This window comes from Solanum tuberosum, unplaced genomic scaffold, assembly GCF_000226075.1.
Source record: "Solanum tuberosum cultivar DM 1-3 516 R44 unplaced genomic scaffold, SolTub_3.0 scf00183, whole genome shotgun sequence".
Lineage (NCBI taxonomy): Eukaryota > Viridiplantae > Streptophyta > Magnoliopsida > Solanales > Solanaceae > Solanum > Solanum tuberosum.
Window position 1 is genome coordinate 186,867 of NW_006239110.1, and position 17,572 is coordinate 204,438.

General features: G+C 34.0%; 1 protein-coding gene across 1 annotated transcript; it reads left to right on the plus strand.

Moving 5' to 3' along the window:
• The first annotated feature begins 12,081 nt into the window (after positions 1 to 12,081).
• On the plus strand, positions 12,082 to 16,117 carry LOC102605210 (serine carboxypeptidase-like 34). Its single transcript, XM_006354919.2, has 10 exons — positions 12,082 to 12,346; positions 13,874 to 13,981; positions 14,050 to 14,145; positions 14,229 to 14,321; positions 14,410 to 14,498; positions 14,582 to 14,842; positions 14,920 to 15,056; positions 15,433 to 15,525; positions 15,622 to 15,730; positions 15,808 to 16,117. The coding sequence occupies exons 1-10, from the start codon at positions 12,082 to 12,084 to the stop codon at positions 15,955 to 15,957; spliced, it is 1,401 nt and encodes a 466-aa protein (XP_006354981.1). The 3' UTR covers positions 15,958 to 16,117.
• Positions 16,118 to 17,572: the final 1,455 nt, after the last annotated feature.

The window sequence follows — 17,572 nt, forward strand, 5'->3', positions numbered from 1 at the left end:
TGACCATTGGCTTTGAACCTCTCACCTTTGTCATTCTCAAGCTCAATAGAACCCGACTGAAATACTTGAGTTACCTTGATTGGCCCAGACCATTTGGATCTCAATTTCCCAGGAAATAGACAAAGCTTGGAGTTGAAAAGTAGCACTAAGTCACCAGGACTGAAGTTCATTTTCTCAATGTGATTATCAAGATATAGCTTCATATTTTCCTTGTACAGTGCAACCTCTCATAAGCTCTCAAATGGAACTCATCCATTTTATTTATCTGATCTAGTCTCAGGTTCGCTATTTCACTCCAACTGGTTCAACTTTTTTATTTCCCAAGGTGATTTATTCTCTAGCTCGACAGGCAAATGACATGCCTTTCCAAACACCAACTGATATGGGGACATACCAATAGGTGTCTTAAAAGTTGTTCGATATTCCCACAGAGCATCATCCAACTTTCTTGGCCAATCTGTTTTGTTGGCATTCACTGTCTTTGCCAATATTACTTTGATTTCCCAGCTCGATTTGTTTGCGGATGATACGGTGTTGCTATCTTATGTTGTTTAACCCCATATTTGGCCAAAATTGCACTGAACACTTTATTGCAGAAATGTGAGCCTCCGTCGATGATAATCACTCTAGGTGTACCAAACCTTAAGAATATGTTCTTCTTCAGAAAACCAGCAACACTCTTATAACCATCATTTTCAGGCAAGGCGACTGATTCAACCCACTTGGAAACGTAACCCACTGCCACCAGTATATATTTTTGCATATAGGAGCTCACAAATGGTCCCATAAAGTCAACTCCCCACACATCAAACAATTCTACTTCCAAAATAGGTGGCATTGGCAGTTCATGCCGCCGAGAGATAGCTCATTGCCTTTGACACATATCACAACCCTTGATTGAGTCAATTGCGTGCTGATGGATTGTAGGCCAGTAGTACCCACTCTGGAGTACCTTGTGGGCAGTTTGTGCACCCCCATGATGACCACCTACCGGAGAGGAGTGACAAGCTTCTAAGATATTCAGCATCTCAGCCTCAGGGATACATCGTTGACAAGAAAATTAGCAAAGTCAGCAAACCAAGGAATAAGATCAAGAGTGGCGGCTAGTACCTGCCCATCTAGAAATGAGTCATTAATGTTTAACTCAAGTTCTTCTTTCTTCTTTGCCTCCAACCTAGACAGGTGATCAGCCACCTGATTTTCCCAACCTCTTCTATCTTTGACTTCAAAATTGAATTCTTAAAGTATCAGCACCCATCTTATCAATCTCGACTTTGCATCTTTCTTCGCCATTAAGTATCTCAGTTCTGCATGATCAGTGTGAACAATCACTCTAGAGCCTAGCAAGTATGCCCTGAAGTTCTCAAATGTGTATACTACATCAAGTAGCTCCTGCTCAGTAACTGTGTAGTTTCATTGTGCTCTATTTAGCGATTTGCTGGAATAGTAGATCGGGTGGAAGATCTTGTTGCGCTTCTGCCCCAACACAACTACCGAGGCAATATCACTTGCATCACATATTACCTCAAATGGTTACGACCAATCTAGACCAATGATCACTAGGAAGAGACCAGCTTTTCTTTCAGGCACTCAAAGGCTTTAAAGCATGCACTATCAAATACAAATTTCACCTCTTTCTCCAACAGCTTGCACAAGGGGTGTGCAATTTTTAGAAATCCTTGATAAATTGCCTATAGAATCCTGCATGACCCAAAATACTTCGAATACCTTTTACACAAATAGGCGGAGGTAACTTTTCAATTACCTCAATCTTTGCTTTGTCTACCTCGAGTCCCTTTTGTGACACCTTGTGGCCTAGGGCTATGCCTTCTTTGGCTATGAAGTGACACTTCTCCCAGTTAAGCACCAAATTAACCTCCTTGCATCTCTATAGTGCCCTGCTAAGATTTAACAAACATTCATCAAATGTATCACCTACCACAGCAAAATCATCCATGAACACTTCCAACGTGTCCTCTACTATTTCCGAGAAGATGGACATCATACACCTCTGGAAAGTTGATGGTGCATTACATAATCCAAATGGCATCCGTTTGAATGAAAAGGTGCCATAAGGACTGTAAAGGTGGTCTTTTCCTGATCTTCCGGAGCAATTGATATTTGGTTATACTCACAGTATCCATCTAAAAAGCAATACCACTATTTGGCAGCCAATCTAATCCATGAACGGCATTGCAAAGTGGTCCTTCAAGGTCCACTTATTCAACTTCCTAAAATCCATGCATACACGCCAACCTGTGACTGGTCTTTGCGGAATCAACTCGTTCTTCGTGTTGGCAACCATTGTCATACCACTTTTTTTGGGTACACACTGCACTGGGTTCACCCAAGATTATCATAAATGGGGTACACCACCCCTGCATCCAACCACTTTTTGATTTCCTTTTTAACCACCTATTGCATTGCTGGATTCAACCTCCTCTGGTGTTCTATGATTGGGTTGTAGTCATCCTCGAGTTGGATTTATGAATGAAGATACCCGGGCGTATCCCAATCATGTCAGCAATAGTCTAACCAATTGCCCTTTTGTACCTCATCAAGACTTTGACTACCGCCTGCACCTGTTCATCATTTAGATCTGCAGCCAAAATGACTAGCAATGTTTTGTTAGTACCCAAAGAGACATACCTTAGGTGGCTGGGTAACTGTTTCAGTTCAAGTACAGGCGGCTCCTCAATAGATGGCTTTGCCAAAGATTTGGCCAGTTTTTCAGATCCAGGTCTAGTTTCTTCGGAGTATAAGAATGTGACCCCATGCCTTGCAGAGCATTTAGAGTCTCCACATAATCATCCCAGAACTCTTCTTCAAAATTCATTAGCACGGCTGCCAATGTTTTAACATCAAACCTTTCCTCAATAGCAGCTTCCAGCTCCCCTTCATCAAAGACCTCTATCGCAGATACCACATTCATATCTTATGGTTTATTCATAGACCTACATATTTTAAACTTTACCTCTTTATTGTTGAGACTGAAATTTAGCTCTCCACTCTCAACATCAACCAATGCTTGACCTATGGCCAAAAATGGCCTTCCCAATATAAGGGAACCTCAAAATCTACTTCACAGTCCAGAATCACAAAGTCTGTCGGAAAAATGAAGTTGTCCACTTTTACAAGCAACACATATAAAATACCCACAGGTCGTTTGACTGTTCTATCTGCCACCATCAACCTCATCAAGGTGGGTTTTGGAACACCTAAGCTCAACTGCGTGTAGATGGCTAGCGGTATCAGATTTATACTTGCCCTAAATCACATAGGGTTTTTGTAAACTCGAACGATCTGATTGTGCATGGTATAGTGAACGCACCAGGATCCTCTTTTTTATGCACCAGAGATCTTGTAGCAATAGCACTACAATGATGAAGGTTCAAAACTTACAGCTCTTTTCTTTATGACTAAGTCTTTCATGAACTTAGCATAACCTGACATCTATCTACCAACGGGATGTTCACTGATAGTTGTCTCAGCATGGTGATGAATTTTGCAAACTTCCCATCTTCAGCTTTCTCCGTGAGTCTTTGGGGGAATAGAGGAGGCGCTCTCGGTATTTGTTGTAAAGGCAAGGTAGCCTCGGCTTTTGTTTCTTTTACCTTAGTGGGCCTCACTGTTGATTTATCCTCTTCTGTATCATCTACCTGTTCAACTTCAACTTCTTCTTCCTCATTCATGCCTATACTCTGTTCCTTCTCATTATCTGCAGATATTGAATCATTAAGGATCTTACCACTTCTGGTAGTGATGGCCATGCACTGCCCATCTTTCTTAGGTTTCTGAATAGTGTCACTTGGTAGTGCACCATTCTTTCTCGGGTTTTGTGATGCTGATAGTTGTCCCAACTGTTGCTCTAGCTGCTTGTTTGAAGTGGTGTGAGAATCAACCAGCTGACTCATACTGGAGAAATCACTTGTCATGTCTTTCACACCTACATCAGTTGATTCAACCTTTTGCAGCACTTTAGCCAACATATCCTCTATTTTAGACCCACTAGAACATCCACCTACTTGATATGTATTACTTGGAGGCACATATACACCACTGCGGTCATTCCTGTATCCATCTTTGTTCTGCCAGGTTCTGCTCTCTGTTTCCTGATCTTTCATATTGCCCATCTCTTGGGTAGCTCCGACCTTGATTTCCAAAATTATAACCTTGGTTTCCCAAGTTATAATTCTGGAAACCCCCTTGGTTACTCAAGTATTTGGCCTCCTCATGTAGATCAACATCTTGATGTTCATACCTCTGAGATGCACCGACAGCATTCACTTTCTCTGGACCTTCCATGATGTGCTTTGTGAGCAGATCCATCTGAGTCCTCATGTGGGCCATGTCTTGGTCCCTTTCTTCTTCTTGCCTCTTCTGTTCAGCTGAAAGCTCGAATGTGAACCCAAGATCTCCGACTTCAGCATCTCTTTACTCTATTATTCTTCGAAACTTCATCCATTAGCTGCATAATTTCCGGAAATGGCTTCCTCATGAATGAACCTTCACACACTGCATCAACAACAGGCTTAGTGACATAATTCAATAATCTATAAAATGCCTTTTTTAAATGTCTATCACTAAGACAATGGTTCAGACACTTCTTCAGCTTTTGGCTGAATCTCCACCATGTATCATGCATTGCTTCCCCTGGTATTTGTTTGTGTGCACCTATCTCATCCTTCATCTGTAGTTCTTTTGATTTAGGATAGAACCTTTCCAAGAAGGCTTCTTTCAGTTCAGTCCAAGTCCTGACTGAATCATTTGGTAGTTCATTCAGCTAATTGGTTGACTCTTCATTGAGAGACAACGGAAATAGTCTCAGCCTCATAGCAGTCTGACTAACCCCGGGAATTTCCTGTGATTTGCATATCGTCACGAAATTCATTAACTGCTGGTTGGCATCATCACCAGGTGCACCTCTGAACATACCCTTCAAGTTTAGCAGCTGAATCATCGTGCTAGTGATCGTAAATTTCACACTTGGAGGTAATGCATGTAGCATTATTGCTCCGGTGGCTCTAGTTCCATCTAAGTCTAAGTCATCCTCTTAAAACACCATCTGAGCTAGTTGTTGTGCTCGACCCCTTGGAGCTAGTGGCTATCGGTGAGGAGGAGATATCTCTTCTACTCCTTCATGCTCCTCCACCACCCTAGGTGGGTCATTTACAACATTCCGCTAAACACCTCTAGTGGTTGTCTCAGCCTCAAGTCCAAGTCTCTGCCTTTTCGCCTCAAGTTCCTGTGCATTTACCATCTTGCAGATAGTTTTTCTCAGTTCCGGATCGTAAGGAATCAATGGAGCTCTCTTACTTCTAGTATTTGGCATGCAGTGTTGAACTTACCTGTCAAAGACACAGACAAAGAACAAGGCGTAAAATTAGGAAATATAACTATAATATGAATAATTGCTAGTAAAATATTTCTGAATTGAAATTCCCCAGCAGCGACGTCAAAATTTGATGCGTCCAAACTTACACTTGAATTAAGAAGTATAAACGGTCAAAGTTAATTTATAGAACTCAACGTGAGTTGAGGTCGATCCCACAGAGAATTTCTTTACAGAAGTAGTTTCACTATCGCGTTTATCCAACTGTTATGATTATTTCCTAAAGAAAGCGATTACGAAATGTAAAATGGGTTTGGTTGTAAGGTTCAAGTAACCAATTTTGTTATAAGATCCAGATTAACACAATTAACAAAGTTTTAACTTCAAGGTTGTGATGATAAATGAATGAATCCAGGGTTGCGTTTCCCATGGCGTTATATCTAGTGTTGATTCGTGAATGAATTTCAGGTGATATATTCTTTGCAGATTACAGGCAAGCTAAATATATCTAACACCTCTCAGTCTTGTGAGATAACTCACACTCAAATCCTCTCAGTCTAAGAGTGTTATCATAATTTACCCTTGCCTATTTTGGTGTCAAAATTCTCTTCTCTCGAACTTGAACTTTCCCTCCAAATCAATAGATTAACTCAACTTTTTCCTAACTATCAATTTCCTCTCGAACAATTGATAGATACAGGCAAGTTCTAATGTGTGCATTGATTAGAAAGAATGAATAACGAAAGTCAAATTATGTTATGCAATTATGAATCACCTTCTACTCGTTTTATGATTATACACTTAGATTTCTTTCATAGTTTCCACAACCCTAGTTGTGGTGTTTAGCCATTCATGCTTTTAATTGAACAAGCACGGATAAGTATTGAATACATTAACAGAATCACTTACAAAGATTTGCAAATTTAAAGAACACTTGATATTCAAAAACCAAACCGAACTTCAAGTCTTGATCCAATGTTAATCGATAAAAACCAAAGTAGAGAATAATAAGAAATTCCTCTCTCGTTCCAGATATGACGAGATAAAACAAAAATTAAACCTAATTAATTCAAATAATCTAACTAAAAAGTGTCTTACTTGAAGCAGAACTGACTTGTCGGGCTGCTTCACGGACGACATGACGATCGGTCATGAGCTTCACAGTCTGTGAAGCCTGCCATGGTCTCACACTTAGACAGTGTGAGACCCCTTTTCTTGAACTCCTTCACGATCAGCATCACGAGTTGTTAGGAGGACCACGGCTCGTCTGGGTGTCCGTGGTCATTACTTGGCCAAACCAAAACATAACTCCTCGAGGTCTTCCCACTAATTCACCTTCACGATCAGCATCACAAGTCATCATGAGGTCCACGACTCGTCTGGGTGTCCGTGGTCCTTACTTAGCCATACCAAACTTAGCTCCTCAAAGCATGTACACTGGAAATCCTTCATGAACTTCAGGACGGACCGTGAAAGAGACCATGGTCCGTCATAGTCTCTGTGGTCCTGACTTGATCAAACTCAACTTGCCTTGATGACACTTCTTCATCTCCACGAGCCTCCAGACGGCTCTTCATCATGACCACGGCCCGTCTGAGGCACCGTGGTGTATATTCCAGGATCTTTTCCTTCTTCTTTCTATTTTCCACGCAAGTGTAAAGTTGTCTACACATTCAACAAACACATCAAATCCTACACAAATACACTCGATTCTAGTATTAATCCTTAGTCGTGAGCATCAAATGTGCCAAGATTTCACAGCACATCATCTAGCATAAAAAATAATGGGCTATCACACGGAAGAGAAGAATGTGCAAAGTCAAGAACAAATATTTAAAAAAAAGGATGGAGAATCAAGATATACATAATACACCCCAACATCTGGTATCAATTGGTACTCAATCTACTAATCACAACAAAAGTATAGGGTACAAACAAATATATAGTATCGTCTCTGAACATAACATAAAGACTAGTCCAATCAAAACAGGACGAGAAGGACAACTTTGAATGTCATGAGCTCTCCCCAAGTCTTTAATCCAAAGTTACTTTGCACGATACACACGCCAATGGTTCTAAGGACTCGTAATGGGATATATAGGGTGCAGAAGTGTAGTGTGAGTATCAAATATATGGTACTTAGTAGACATGGCCGACTAAGCTCCAAAGAAAAAACAAATATAACTAACATGTAGAGAAGAAATACACATTACAAGCAATCGAAAAATAAATAATGTGTGATAAGGGAATGAAATAAGATGAAGGGGTATGCAATATAAGATGTAGATAGCAAAGGCAAAGAAATATACCCAGAGACGCTATCCAAATAACCTAATCAAAAAAAGATTCTACTACCAAAATTAAATAAAAAGGGTATACTAATAATTTCTACGACAAAACATAATAATAATCAATAAACAAAATTTAATCCAACTCAAGTATAAAAATACCAATATAGAAGGAATCAACGGCCCTACCCAAGCCAATCATAGAAATCAAAAATCACCCTATCACAACTACATAGTCATAATCAAATAATAACCTAACGGGACCCCATAAGTCCGGAAGGTACATAACAATAAACATAATCCAGTCGCCCTCCCCCCCCCCTTCCATAAGACTAGTAGATGCAAACAACAATCAATTATACTAATGATATGTAACGCATATGAATTCAATGAAAACCAATTATGCCCTAAGTACCAAGTGTCACACAACCAAGTATATATACCTACCTTCCACCCCCGACACACAAGGTGGAACCCATGGGTACACCTTTCCTCTTGTTCAATGTAGACCATGGAATTGACGGAACCGTGATGGACTCAAGAGATCCGTATATATTGCCCGATCCTGACCCCAGGTTTGACTTTCGCTTACAACATTGTTTATTTTATTTTATATCTTAAACCCACTTTGTGAAAATTCTGACATTTATCATTTTTTTTGCTCGATCATCATTTATGATATATCATTGGTCAAAGATTCAAAGTTTTTAAAATATCCCAACTGTCATGAAAATATTTATTTATCTTTAAAAAGTCTTGTTGGGTCTTAACTAAACGCTTTCAAACATTTACATCCCAAGCAATTGACCACAGTTTATTTTATTCTTTTTCTTTGTCTTGCAGTTTTCTAAAGCAAAACCTTGTATGGTTGGTGTGACAATACCAACATGTTTAACTTTAAATTAGATAATTCCAAAGCAGAGAGTTTAGATGCTTCTCCTTATATCATATAGGCGGAATGATTCAAGAAATTCTTCTACTTGTCTCGATTTGATATCTCATTTTTTATATTTTTAAAGTTTTTATTTAAAATATAAGCCTATTCAAAAATAATATATATTTTGGACACTTTTGAATACCATTAGCTAAGTTTATATGATATTTATTTTGATGGATCGGATATAATGTATAATTACACGTCTTTAAAAGTGATAAGACTCATAAAATTTTGAATTTTAAAAATATTAAAATTATAAGGAGAGAATGATGATATAGGGGGTGAAATCATTTACGGAAAAGGCAAAACTACCCTTGAACTATAGGAAAATGTCTAAAAATACCCTTCATCCATCTTTTGGTCTAAAAATACCCTTCCATTCACTTTTTTGGCTCACTTATACCCTTCCATTCACCTTTTTGACTAACTTATACATTTATGACTAACAACCAAAGTTTATTTTGTTTTAATTTTTTAAAAAAAAATATTATTTGTCATTTTCTTATTAGATAAAATCAAAATCTCATCTCTATTAAAAAAAAATCCCATAATCTATTCAAATCAAAAAATATATACCTCCTCAAGACCCCAATTTTTTTTAACAAAAAAATCTAGTAATTTTTATATTTGCTCTAAAAAAAATTAAAAAGTTTATTTTAAATAATTAATATATTATAAGAATATTAATAGTGCCACAATATCTATCTTCCTTTTAAAAAAATTAAATAAAATTGGTAACTTAATTTTTTTGCTAATCTGTGATAAATACTTTCCAAAGAAAAAGTTCTACAAACAATTTTACTTAAAAATCAACTTATTAGAAAAAAGAAAAAAGAAGCAGATGGACGGCCGTAGCCATAGGGAAAATTTAAGTAGGAAAATAGAGAAAAATGTGTGTAATGTATTTATGGATATGATAATATATTGTTATGATTATGACAAAATAAATTTGTTTATAAAATATTAATTATCTATGTCATGTTTAGAATCTTGATTTAATTAATTAAATATTAGCCGTTAATTTTTCTTATGTCATGAGTCTTCAATCTAAGTAAAAATTTGAGGAAATGGAGAGGAGTTGGATTCAAAAATAAAAAAAATAAAAAACTACAATAAAAAAAAATTGAGGTCTTGAAGAGGTATATTGCTTTGGTTTGGATAAATAATGGGAAATAATCTAACTGAGGTGGGCTCTTTATATTATCCAATAGGAGAATGACACATAATAAATATTTTTAAAAAAATAAAGAATAAAGAGAGAATTGTTAGTTTCAAGGGTATAAATGAGCCAAAAAGATGAATGAAATGTATTTTTAGACCAAAAGATGGATGAAGGGTATTTTAAAACCTTTTTCAATAGTTTAGGAGTATTTTTGGCCCTTTTCCGAATCATTTATGCCCCAAATTTTGCTTTAAAAATTAAATTATGATCCCCCTTAATTATGACATTCTTCCTCTTATTTATATAAATCAACGAATTTTGTTGTCATTAATGAAATATTCTAAATTAAGAATTTAATACTCCCTCCGTCTCATTTTATATGTCATCTCTTTCTATAAATAGTTGGTCCATATATAATACTTGTCATTTCATAAAATCAATGCATAAATTAGCATATTGTTCCTTTTTTACCCTTGTGAGTTATTAGCATTGAAAAATACATTTGACCAACTTAGAAAAGTTAAGTAAATGATTCATGTTCATTGGTTAAATTAATTAATCAAAATAAATTAATTCATATTCATTGATTGAAAACTTGAGTTTCAAAAAATTAAATAAGGGTAGAAGGGTAAAGTTACATCATTTCTTAATGCAAGTGCAAAGTAAAAAGGTGACATATAAAATAGGACGGAGGGAGTATATTTTTTTGATCGAAATTAGGTATTTAGATGAAATTTTGAATAGTACAAGGACCGAGATATCAAATCGGAACAAGTCAGAGAGTTTCCTAGATATATCATCCCGTCTATCATATAGAATTAAACATACTTCCTTTCATTTGTCCCTAATTATTTATCCACTTTTTCTTTTTTAGTTGTCCCTAATTACTTGTCCATTTTGACAAATCAAGAATTGACAAAAAAATTTACCTATTATACCCTTAATTAATTACTTTGAAAAAGATAGAACTTCTTAAAAATCTCAAATTTTTAATTCATTTAGGTGTCGTTTGGTAGAAAAATAAATAACGCAGGGATTAGTAACGCAAGGATTAATAATGCAGGGATTAGTAGTGCTGAGATTAGTAATGCAGGGTATATTTTTTATCAAGTGTTTGGTTCATTGTTTCTCAACTCATCTTGTGTTTGGATTAAAACTCTACAAAAAGTTTCTTTCCAATTATACCCTTGAATTATTATGAGATTTTCTATTTTTATGTAATCGGGACAAGGTAGATAATTGTCGGACAATATTATTTTTCTATGGCCTTCTAACTAGCTAGGAGAAGAACAATTTTATTGTCATGTTTGCTATTTTTTCACTTGAATTATTAGAGGGTAAATAATTGTCATCTTAATATATTAATCACTTAAAAAACGTTAATTTTCAATTTAGAATAGATAGATCATCTACTTTAAAACCGAAAAGATGGTAAACAATAGTAAAATCGATAAATCATCTACATTTATACATAAAAATTGCACGTTGTAGTTTTAATATGTATGCAATTTATAAATTGTTCAAAATACAAATAATTAGAAACCACATATAAATCAACAAATAATATATTCAATTAAGATCACAAATGTCATGTGGTGATATATTCGCCTTTTTCAATTAGTTAATGTTAAACAACTCACATTTTAAATATTATATTGATATGTATTGCATTTATTTATCAACAAACAACTCTCTCTAAATAATAAAACTTGTAAGCTAATTTATTTAAATAAATTTACTAGTACAAATATAAAATATAAAATCAAGAAAATAAATAAAATGATTTTAGAGATATTTTTGTCTTTACATAGATAATCTCATGGTATTAAATCCAATGTATTATTAATACCACCAAATGGAAGGTATTAGTAATACATCCTATAATACCATGTAGGGTGTATAATTAATCCATGGATTAGTTATTCTTAGGCCCAAAAATTCTACCAAACATAGTACTAATTAATATCATACATAATACATGGACTATTTTTCCTAATACTTCCTACCAAACGACCCCTTATTTCATAATTAATAGGGGTAAACTGATAAACTAACTATGTCAATAATTATTTTCTTAATTAGTGTGTCAATTCAAAAGTGGACAAGTAATTAAGAACAGAGAGAGAGTAATTTTTATAATATAAGTTAATTAAAAGTGAATTATAGAAAATCTTGATGAATTCATTACTTGAAAAGTGAGTATTTATAAGAGTCAAATGTAGAGTAATAAGAGATTATTACATGATGGAAATGAAATCGAGTAATAAGATATGGAGTGTGACAGATAAGTGCTTATCTGTCTTGTCATGACTACTATATAAACCACACAGTCTCCTCTGCCTCATTAACAAGTTGATAAAAAATGTTTCGATATTTTTTCTACATTTATTTTCTTGGGTTTATAATATCAATTTTATTAGGAACATCAAGAGGTTATGACAAACAAGTTTTGGATGAACAAGAAGCAGATCGTGTAATGGAGTTACCTGGTCAGCCACCAGTGAGTTTTAAACAGTATGCTGGATATGTTACTGTCAATGAGACCCATGGAAGAGCACTCTTCTACTGGTTTTTTGAGGCAACTACCAACTCCAGCAAAAAGCCCCTACTTTTATGGCTCAATGGAGGTCACTCACTATACACAAATTCATTTCATTGATATTTATGTTACTAGGATATAATCTTGCTTATTCTATTTCTAGATAGTGTTTTTAATTGTCTGGGTACACAATTCATCTGTTTGGTTATCAAAACCTTTACTTGTGGTGAGGATTCGATTAGTAATTTCCTTCTGTCCAACAATTTTGCATACATCTTGAGAAAAAATAAATAATACTACTTCTTGAATATATATTAAATTTTATGTTTTGAGAAATATATTATGCATTGAATAGTGATATTTGATATTAAGGATAAAGCAAACACAAAAGGATAAATTATCTTTTAATTTTTTAAATCAAACAAGTATTATTGGACGGCTATTTTTAATTTTAGTAAACGGGTAAAGGGAGTAATAAATAAATATTGGGAATGGAGGTTGAACTTTATCATAATTGGCCATGAGAATTTTTCAAACAATTTGAAAAATTATTTCATTTTATTCTAATTTAATAGTGTTTGACTATGAAAATTCTAAATACAATTTAAGTTGTATTTGGAATTTGGAATACAGCAAAAACTTTGTTTTCCACTTCTTTACTTCTACTTTTTTCATTTTTTAAGTTATTTTGTTTTTAAAATTCTTGATTTTTTTATTTTCATAAAGTAACTCTATTAAATTACATTCCATGTTCAAATAATATTTTATACTTTTAAATTTTAAATATCAGCCGTAAAATTATGGCAAAACACAACTTTAACTTCAACTTCTAAATTCAAAAGTTTCAAATAAAGTGATTTTTTTTTTGGTTTTCATGGTCAAACTTAAATATGATATGTCATTGTCTCCAGCTATATATGCTTAGAAACAAAGATAAGCAATGAAAGGATACTAAAACATACTCAAAAGGAAAAAAAAAAGAAGGTTTTTCCAGGAAAGGCAAATGATTATTATTATTCACTTGCTTTTTATCTCTTTGAACTGAAGGAAAGTGTGATTAAAAGTTTAACTACAAATATATGAAAATCAATGAATTTTTTTTCTAGTTTCCTCTTTGTTTTTGCTTCATTATAAAAGTAAAAAAAGGACATATTACAGAATTTTAATAGCTCTGCTGGTTAGTTAGTTAACTTTTTACCTTATTGGTGAAGGTTCAATCTGGAACTTGTAATCCATTTCCCTATTTCACCTTTCCTATACATACCCCTATGAAAATAAAAATTTCAAAAATAAAAGAAAAGAGGGACAAATTGATCATCTTGTTTTTATTTACTGGAAGGATCATAAATAATCAATGTATAGTTGGTATATAGTACTCCCTTTTGAGATTTTTTTTGTTCAAAATAATTGAATTGTTCAAAGTTGAAGAAGGATATTTGAATATTTTTTTCATATTTACCCTTTCCTTTAATGAAGTTTGATATTTTCAAGTAGATAAATTGTACTACTTGCAAAGTCAAATTTATAATGAAAAATCCTTTTGGCCAGAATTTAGCCAGAATAGTAAAAATAACATATTTCACACTAATAGACGTTATGTGACTCTTACTTTCAGGCCCAGGATGCTCCTCAATTGGGTATGGTGAAGCAGAGGAGTTAGGACCTTTCTTAACACAGAAAAATAAGCCAGAGCTCAAGTTGAACCATTTCACTTGGAATAAAGGTAAATAAACAAGAGCAATTTATTAATAATATACATAACTAAAATAATGTTGTAAATCAAATCCGCAGCTGCAAACCTATTGTTCTTGGAATCCCCTGTTGGTGTTGGATTTTCATACACAAACACCTCCACTGATATCAAAGAGCTTGGAGACACTATTACAGGTAAACAAATTAATGGTTACTTACTTACTTCTTTTTAATTTCAAAAGAATTATTTTACTCATCTTTTTCCTTTTATTTATCAGCCCAAGATTCATATAAATTTCTGGTCAATTGGTTTCGAAGATTTCCACAGTTCAAGTCACATAAATTCTACATTGCTGGTGAAAGTTACGCCGGTAAATATACACATTAATTTCAAACATCTCTTTTTATAAATAAATAATGTAGTGAGTGATACATACTCTATTGAATTTAATTATCCAGGACACTATGTTCCCCAGCTAGCAGAGCAAATCTTTGACAACAACAAAAAGCTCAAAAAAGAGGATCGCATAAATTTCAAAGGATTCATGGTACGTACGTACGTGTTTACCAACTCAATCGATCAAGATCACGATGTTGTATGTCTGTGTCATTACTGTCTATGGAATTGCAGATAGGGAATGCATTGATGGACGATGAAACAGACCAAAAAGGAATGATAGACTATGCTTGGGATCATGCAGTGATATCAGATCATTTGTACGATTCCATTAAAAGAGTTTGCAATTTCAGCTTGAAACCTGTAGGTGATGACTGCGACAATCTTCTTAATCAGTACTTTGCTGTTTACAAAATCTTAGACATGTACAGCCTTTACGCCCCCAATTGTGTTAACAGCAACTTCAGCACGCTTCCAAACTCCTTGTCAACAATTGTGAGTATCTTGTTAATTAGACAAAATTCTTATCACATATCATACTATGATTAAGTACTAAAAATTGAAACATGTAGGAAGGATGGCTCAAAAGACCAGCCGGATACGATCCTTGTCTCTCTGATTACACAGAAACTTATATGAATAGACCAGATGTTCAAGCTGCACTTCATGCAAATATCACCAAAATTCCTTATCCATGGACTCATTGCAGGTCAGCAAAATCCCCGTCCTTCATCGATCTTTTCTTTTTCTTTCCAAAAATCACTTGCCATTAGTGGCGTAGCCACAGCCACCCCAGGTGTCCAATTGGACACCCTTCGTCGAAAAATTACATTGTATATATATGTCAAATTCTACATTTAAAGGATATATATTTAAAGTTGGACAACTTTGACAAAAGCTATGTCTTTGGTGCAATGGTAATGAGTGTCTATTTGAATGAAGGAGTTCTGGTTCAAACCTCCTATCACAATTTTATTTTATTTTATTTTGACAACCACACACCATTAATAAAATTTCTAGCTAGCCATTGGCCATTACCCTTATTATTATTAGTTACATGACTAATACCCATACTGTTTTTGCAGCAATAATATCTCATTTTGGAATGATGCACCATTTTCCATGCTCCCTACCATCAAGAAACTAATTGATGGTGGTCTGCGCGTTTGGGTCTATAGGTATACCTCATAATTTCTTTATGAAAGATTTCAATAGAAGGAAAAAAAGAAGAAGTAAATCAATATTAAATTCTCGATTTATATTTTTAATATCAGTGGAGATACCGATGGTAGAATCCCAGTCACTTCTACAAGATTAACTTTGAGAAAACTTGGATTGAAGATCACTGAAGATTGGACTCCTTGGTACACTAACAATAAACAGGTATATTACTAATAAATAAATATTTTTAACTTTAATTAATATTGGAAAACTAATATTATCATGTAAAATGTTAATAGGTTGGTGGATGGACAGTTGGCTATGATGGATTATATTTTGTAACAATAAGAGGGGCTGGTCATCAAGTTCCAACATTCAAGCCAAAGCAAGCTCTACAACTAGTTAGACATTTCTTGTCCAATAAGAAGCTGCCATCTGCTTCGTTTTAGCATTTTTATGTCGATCCCGAGGGTAGCTTATTTTATTGTCTAATATAAGTAATTTTTTAATCTCATCATACCAAAGAAAAAAGTTGTCAATTTAGATTCAATATTCCAATGTAAGGAAGTTACGGAAAAGAATAATAGAAAACTCACATGTTAGTTGAAACATTTCTCTCTCTACATTACATATATTCAACTCTAACGAATAGGGTGTGCATCGGTTGGTTCAGTTTTATGTATTATCGGTTTAGTTTATCGTTTTTGGTTTTTAAATACGCTAAATCAATAACAAACTAATAAGATATTCTTTATTGGTTTTCGGTTTATTGGTTTTTGGTCATTAACGGTTCGGTTTTCGATTTACTCAATAAGAAAATGCGCATAAAATAAATTTATGATTTCTCACTTCTTTAACAATTTGGCACGATACAGTGAAACAAACAAATCAGCTGTAAATGCATTAATATAGTGAAACAAGAAATATAATGAGAAATTACATCAATAAGAGTAGATGTAGTACGAAGGCTACAATAACATGTTACAACCAAAACATAATATGAAATTTCTGATGTGAAGTAGAAGTACTATGATGTGAGAAGTGTGTAAACTGTAGTGTAGAGTACTAATATAGTGTCTAGTTATGTTAAATTATTAATATTTAATATTTATGAAGGGTATAGTAGTAACTTACTATCGTCTTAATGTGTTATCGGTTTACCCAATAACCCAATACTAAAAACCGATAACCCAATAATTTTTTTTTATAAAACTATTAAAAATTCGTTAACCCAATAACCCAATAGCAATGACCCAATAACATTTTTTTCGATTCAGTTTTTGCACACCCTTACTAACGAACTCTTATTAGTGGCCAAGTTACACTTTCAAGCACAATCGTCTAAGCTAAATTTTACAATTAATTTCACTTTAAGGGTGTGTTGGGTAGGAAGGAAAACATTTGTTGGAAAATATTTTTAATTTTTCTCATGTTTGGTTGGCTTAAATATTTTGGAAGATATTTTCCAAATCAACTTGTTTTCATCAAATTTAAGGAATATGACTGCCCTTCAAAAATTAAGGAAAACATTTTTCAAAATTCTACTTCACCCTTAAATTGCAATATTTTTTTCTTACCCTATTTCATATTCCGTTGACCCATACCTAATCCTCCCCCATCAAAAAAAAAATTAAAATTTTTAAATTTTCTTAATTTTAAAATTTCAAATATTTTTTTACCCTACCCCGAACCATCCCCACTCCTCCAAGCAAAAATAAAATAAAAATTATTTTTAAAAAATATATCAAATTTTAAGATTGTTTTTACCTCAGTCAACTCCTACCACCACTACCCCCTCCCCCAACCAAAAAGAAGTTATTTTGAAAAATAATTAAAAAATTTAAAATTTCATTTTTACCTCATCCCATACCCTAATCCCACGACTCCCCCCCCCCCCTCTCCGTTAATTTTTTTAAAAAAAAATTATTTTTGAAAAATATTTCAAATTTAAATTTTTTTATTTTTACGCCACCTACCACCCACTCAGGCCACCCCCATCAATTTTTTTTTTAAAGAAAATACTTTTGAAAAATATTTCAAATTTAAAAAAATTCATTTTTACGT

Excerpts from the sequence above, each read along its gene's own strand:
- LOC102605210 (XM_006354919.2), top strand. The coding sequence starts at position 12,082 with ATGTTTCGATATTTTTTCTACATTTATTTTCTTGGGTTTATAATATCA. Across the intron at positions 14,146-14,228 it reads GCTTGGAGACACTATTACAG|CCCAAGATTCATATAAATTT; the intron begins GTAAACAAATTA and ends TTTATTTATCAG. Across the intron at positions 14,843-14,919 it reads CAAACTCCTTGTCAACAATT|GAAGGATGGCTCAAAAGACC; the intron begins GTGAGTATCTTG and ends TGAAACATGTAG.